Here is a 5,567-nt window from a genome sequence, read left to right on the forward strand (position 1 = left end):
GGAAGAGCAAGAAGGGAGCGACCGGATCATCGTGGGATACCGATTAGGAAAGCTTTACGTTTTGTGCACCGCCGCGGGACAATATCGTAACAATCGTCCCGTACGACTGCGTGCACACAATTTTATGCAAGCGAAAAGTCGGTCGTCGAGAAAGAAAGAAGTGCAATGTTCAATGCAATACAATCGATTTATAATCGGCTAATCGATTTATCGTATCAAATTTACGCAGTTTATATATAAATATTGATTTAAAAAATGTTGGGATTCACGTTATACGAGAGAGATACGACGCGATAAAATATTCTTCTATAATAAAATATATTTTTTATATAAAAACTTGTAATGATAAATATATGATATCTGTATTTATGAAAGAATGCATTGTGAGATGCATTTTTGTATTTCCCAGGAAAGACGTAATATTTACGACACTAATCACAATTTAAATCTGGGAACCGAGAAATATCATGTAAATCTTATGGAAACATCATCATCTAACGTTACAGTTGTGGATGTTGCCACATAGGTCACCGGTGTACGAAAGACGTGAGAAGAAACGAATGAGAGAGCGGGGAATAATAGCTTCGTTCCTCGAGAACGGACTCGAGCATCGTGATTCGGCATACCGCGCCATGGAAAGGTCAGGAATCGTAACTCGTCTATGATGTGGAATATCCATGAATGCAAGAGAGATGAAACGAAAAAGCGGATTGACGCGAGTTCTAGAGAATTAGAGAATTTAAAATAGAATTTACTCGCGAACTCACGCTAAGCTAAAACATCATCCGAGTTTTAACGATACTTTACACACATGGGAAAAATAATCTCTCATCGAAATTTCCATGCGAAAAAATCCCTTTTATTCACGAATGCAACTTCATCACCCACATTTCCGCCAACGATTACACGAGACTACAAATTGGCCTCGATATAAAGGTTCGAGATTTGAACGATATAATACACCTACTTGAAAGGAATTAAAAATTTCATTGAGCTAGGATCGGCGGATTCTGCGCAGAATATCGGAGCCGTGGTTTAACTCGTTACGTATTACCGGGAGATTATGTATTATGAGACCCTCGTTTTACTAGAGGATTTGCGCAACGATCGGTCGGTGCGAACAATTGACCGAGCTCTTTTATCTCACCTTATGAGTTCGGATCGGCGACGATTCGCATTATAATGAGAGCAAGATCACATAATCTTCCTCGTAATGACTCGCCTCGTCGACCCTCAAAGCGACATTAATCTAATTTAATGTCGTTTTATCGCCAAGAGAAATTACAGAATAATTAATAATTTAAATTAATACACTATAATTTTAAAGAGAATGGTAAATATTTTTAAACAAGATTAGTCTTCGGGCCTTGAAAATTTAAATTTTATTTGTGTTTGCCAAGATTCACTTTTCGAACAATGAGATAGCAACTTCCGAAGCCACGAAGATGATGAGCGGATAGTAAGAAGGCTACCTTGAAGGGATCGTCGAATAATCCGTAATCTTGGCTGGTCGTCCGTGAATCGGGCGTGTTTTACAACCGCAGAAAAGTTGGGCTCAATGCACGTTGCATTGGTGCGTTGCGGTGAGAAAGGTGGTTGTGTAAAAAACACCGAGGCGAATCAACAAGATACTAATGCATCCCAATTGAATACGCTAGAAAAATAATAACTAAGCAAAAAATAAGCAAATTATTAAATATGATAGACACGATGTTCACAGCAACAAAATATTCTATCATTTAAAGAAACGTATATATTTTTGGAAAAGGTTTTATCAAAGATTTAAATAATTATTGAATATATATTTGTTTTTGGAAAAAAATGTTTATCACACAAAACTAAATAAAGACGATCCCACTCGGCCCGTATCAGATAATCAATCGAATTTTTACCAAATTAAACCGAACTGCTTATCGAAGCAAAATCGAAATATCACGCGAAAACGCGATTAATTATTCGCGATATATTAAAACGTGACTGTTTAAGTATTTGGGTACTTAGCTTCCTCTTCAGGCTAAACCTTCCAGGTACTAAGCCTTTCCGCCAACGTCAAGGTATACCCATTGGAAGGGTTTTTTATATAATTTTTAATATAATATATAATTTGTAATTTATTTTATAATTGAGAGATTATATGCCAGCGATGGTATGGTCATAAATGCGAGATCGCTAGGGCTGCACATTTGATTGCATATGCAGCTGTCACGGCCAGGCTTGCGAGGGCTCAAACCGAATGTCATCCATAACGGAATCAGATACGACAACGGAAATCCTATCGAAAACAATGACGAGTACATTTATAATGCAAATCAAAGGTCGATGACGAGATGAACATGTCGTTGATACGCTAGAAATGAGAGATTCTAAATGAGATATGTATTTAATGACGTCAGAAAATCTCAATCTGAGAAAATAAGTCAAAAGTATAATGTGTTCCGACATTATCAAGTCAGTTAAAGAATTTCTAGAAACAAAAAAGATATTAGAATTAAAAGTTTTTCATTTTTCGAATCAATATGTGTTGAGTTTTCAACAAAAAATAAAAGACAGAAAATGTTATACGAATCGTGTAGCGGAAACAAAACACCCACGCAAAGATAATATCTGAACTAGTAGCCTCTGACTAGGTGCACACTGAACTAATCAATTTTCAAGATTGCCATAGGCAAGGCCAAGTATCTCACGGCGCACAAACTTAACACAGTAACCAGCTCTACTTGTCGCCGATCATTTATCGGAGACTATCAACGTTGAACCCAAGCGTGTCGGTTGGGTCGTCGACACACCAAGAGTGACTCTCATTAAATTTATCAATACTCTCTACAATTAATTACTATATAATTAATCTGTTAATTAATACAAAAGATAATATATAACAAGCGTTTGAGGTAACTGGAAAGAATAGAGATAAAAAGTGAAATTCTAGTCAGCTGATTTTGATTCGCGATAAGAAAGTAAAACTAAATGCTTAATGACAAATTCTATAAAAAATTAATAATAATATTTTTGAATGATTGATGAAAATACATATATTAAGAGACAACGAGAGGAGAAACCGATTTCATCTACGACTGACAATGCGAGATAATGTGAGGCAGTTGTCCTGTGTAGTTATCCCAGCATAGCTCGAACCATTAGCAAGGACGCGATTAATCGTGCCTGACGAAGTCAATGTGCAACAACGGACTTCAGCAGATAACGATCTCTCATATCGCATGCTCTCGCGGAAGCAGATATAAATAACGGTACGACAATATTAAATTGACTGTAAACGAGAATAACAAAACTTGTAATAAAGAGCTGGGATTAATACATTCACAACGTGAAAGTTTTTATATAAATTTATACAATGAGTTTTTGAAAATGTGTTATTTTTGAGAGCTTTCAAGTTTATATAAAAATTGAAAATTAAATAATATCCCTCTCATTAAAATCAAACGGATCAAAGGATTGACAAAAGCAGGAAGTAGTCATTTCTACGCCGCTCGATCTCATATACATGTATTTCTTTCCATCGTATATATATACGTACCGGATACAAGTACTCGCGCGTGATAAATGGGAAGTGTATGAAAAGCGGTGCTGAAAATACAGATAGGGATATACATCAGCGCCGTTCGGGAGGTAGATAATGATATCTTAGTCTTTTTCCAATTCTCTGAGGTAGCTAAGAGAGGAGACCGAGGATCTTGAGTGATCCAGCGTGATCGATCGATCGATCGATCGATCGATCGATCGATCGATCGATTTCGCTGTCCACATCAACGTCCATCGAACGAGCGGGAGTGCGTGTCATGGGTCGTTTTGAGATCCGATTTCTGCTTGCGAATTAATAATAACTGCTAGCCGGACTGTCCCAAGCGGGATTATAGCCTCCGTTGTTCCAGGACGGATCGTAGGCGCCGGCGGCGACTGGAGCTGGACCGGCCGGCACGCGTTGCGCTTCCGCATTGTAAAGAGAGAAATGTACGGCCTTGGCTTGCTGGACCTCGGGTGTGTCAACTACGCGACCATCTGGACCCAATGGGGCCGGTGGTCCGCTGCATAATAAAAGGAAATTGTAATATAAAACTAAATTCAGACAATTTGGAAACAAATAAACTAACTGAATTAATTCTCTTATTAGATAAAGAATGAAATAGAAAATAATGACAGAGGATAACATGTTGAAGAATAATTGACGCTAAGTTAGAAGATAAAGCTCTGTGTAATTTGATTGAATTTAAATACAAAAATCCACGAAGACGATTTCAAAAAAATCAACTCACAATCAGAGCTAGATCGAAATGTCTGTCCGAAACGAACCTGTAATGCGGAATATAATTTCCGGGAGCATAGGGCCCATTAGGTCCGGCGTAAGCACCAGCCGGTCCTGGTCCCTTCGGCGCACGTGCGTTAGCTTCCGCTACGGCATTTAAATGAGCAACTTTTAATTGCGCGACTTCCGGCGTATCCACCACGCGACCATCTGGACCCAGTGGTGCTGGAGAAGCGTGAGGCCCATACCACTGTGGAGCCGCTAGAATAACGCTCGACATTGCGAAGAAGAGAATCTACAATATAAACTTTTAATCCTCATTATTTTGTATTAAAAAAATATTCATTTTTAATTATATATAATAAATTTCCCACAATATAAGAATATTAAAAATAATTAATATATTAATAAATATTAATAAATATTAATTAATAATAAATTATAAAATTATTAATAATATTAAATAAAACAAACGATTGATGAACATATTCATTAAACGATGAATATCAATGTTGATAAGATTAATTTTGCAGCCATTTAATATCGATATCAGGATAACAAATACAAGAAATCGATAAAAAATGTTTCGGTATATTAAAGTAATCTCCAAAAATATGCTATCGCACCTCTTTCGAGATTTCAAAGATACTCACGAGATATCCGATCATTGCGGCGAGTCCTGCTGCGTATGCACCAAAAAAATATTGCCTAGATCCTCGGCACTACTCGAACTATCGACATGTGCGTTTAGATCCGCATTATAACTGCCATCAACGTGCATGGTGCAATTTATAGGGGGTACGATGCCCCTCTACCTCTGCGCGGGGTACAACCACACCCAGAGAAATGCTCTCCTTAAGTATGACACGTGCCCTGCCCTGTAACATTTAACGTGCGTTAACAATGACGCTCGATATATGTATATGTTTGTCCCGCAACCTCGAGTCGCACATAAAAGTGCGAGCTATGCGGGCTCTATGCACGCCATAAGTTATCCGCGGATGCAAGTTGCAATCATCGGCGACTTGGGCTCTTGCCAAAATGATTACGGGGCCAAGGAGCAACGAGGTTTAATAAGAATCTTTCCAACATGATGCAAGAGTGCTTTGTTTTCTCACAGATGACAGTTAGAAATTTACTGTACCGGAAAATTTGATGCATCGCGCAGGGAAACAATTGTGTGTATGCCTTTTATACATTTTGTATAAAAAAGTTTTATAAATATATGTAATAGAGGAACAATTTTTACATATCATATAATTATATGCAACATAATGATATAAATATTCTTATTATTATATATTTATAT

General features: G+C 37.4%; 1 protein-coding gene across 2 annotated transcripts; it reads right to left on the minus strand.

Moving 5' to 3' along the window:
• Positions 1–3,487: 3,487 nt before the first annotated feature.
• Positions 3,488–5,033, minus strand: LOC115245564 (cuticle protein 2-like). Of its 2 annotated transcripts, none has more exons than XM_029823940.1 (3): positions 4,912–5,033; positions 4,306–4,553; positions 3,488–4,040 (listed from the first exon to the last, which is right to left on the minus strand). In XM_029823940.1, exons 1-3 carry the CDS (start codon positions 4,924–4,926, stop codon positions 3,830–3,832), a joined length of 474 nt encoding a protein of 157 aa, XP_029679800.1. In that variant the 5' UTR covers positions 4,927–5,033; the 3' UTR covers positions 3,488–3,829. The 2 variants fall into 2 exon arrangements, with proteins under 2 accessions (XP_029679800.1, XP_029679801.1); XM_029823941.1 differs by having other exon boundaries at positions 4,306–4,565; positions 4,912–5,029.
• Between the last annotated feature and the right edge of the window lie 534 nt (positions 5,034–5,567).

This window comes from Formica exsecta, unplaced genomic scaffold (assembly GCF_003651465.1).
Source record: "Formica exsecta isolate Colony F162 unplaced genomic scaffold, ASM365146v1 scaffold122, whole genome shotgun sequence".
NCBI lineage: Eukaryota > Metazoa > Arthropoda > Insecta > Hymenoptera > Formicidae > Formica > Formica exsecta.

What these genes read in the sequence shown, in the direction of transcription:
- LOC115245564 (XM_029823940.1), bottom strand. An exon ending in AATTATATTCCGCATTACAG is followed by an intron (nt 4,041 to 4,305) that starts GTTCGTTTCGGA and finishes TTTATTATGCAG; the next exon opens with CGGACCACCGGCCCCATTGG.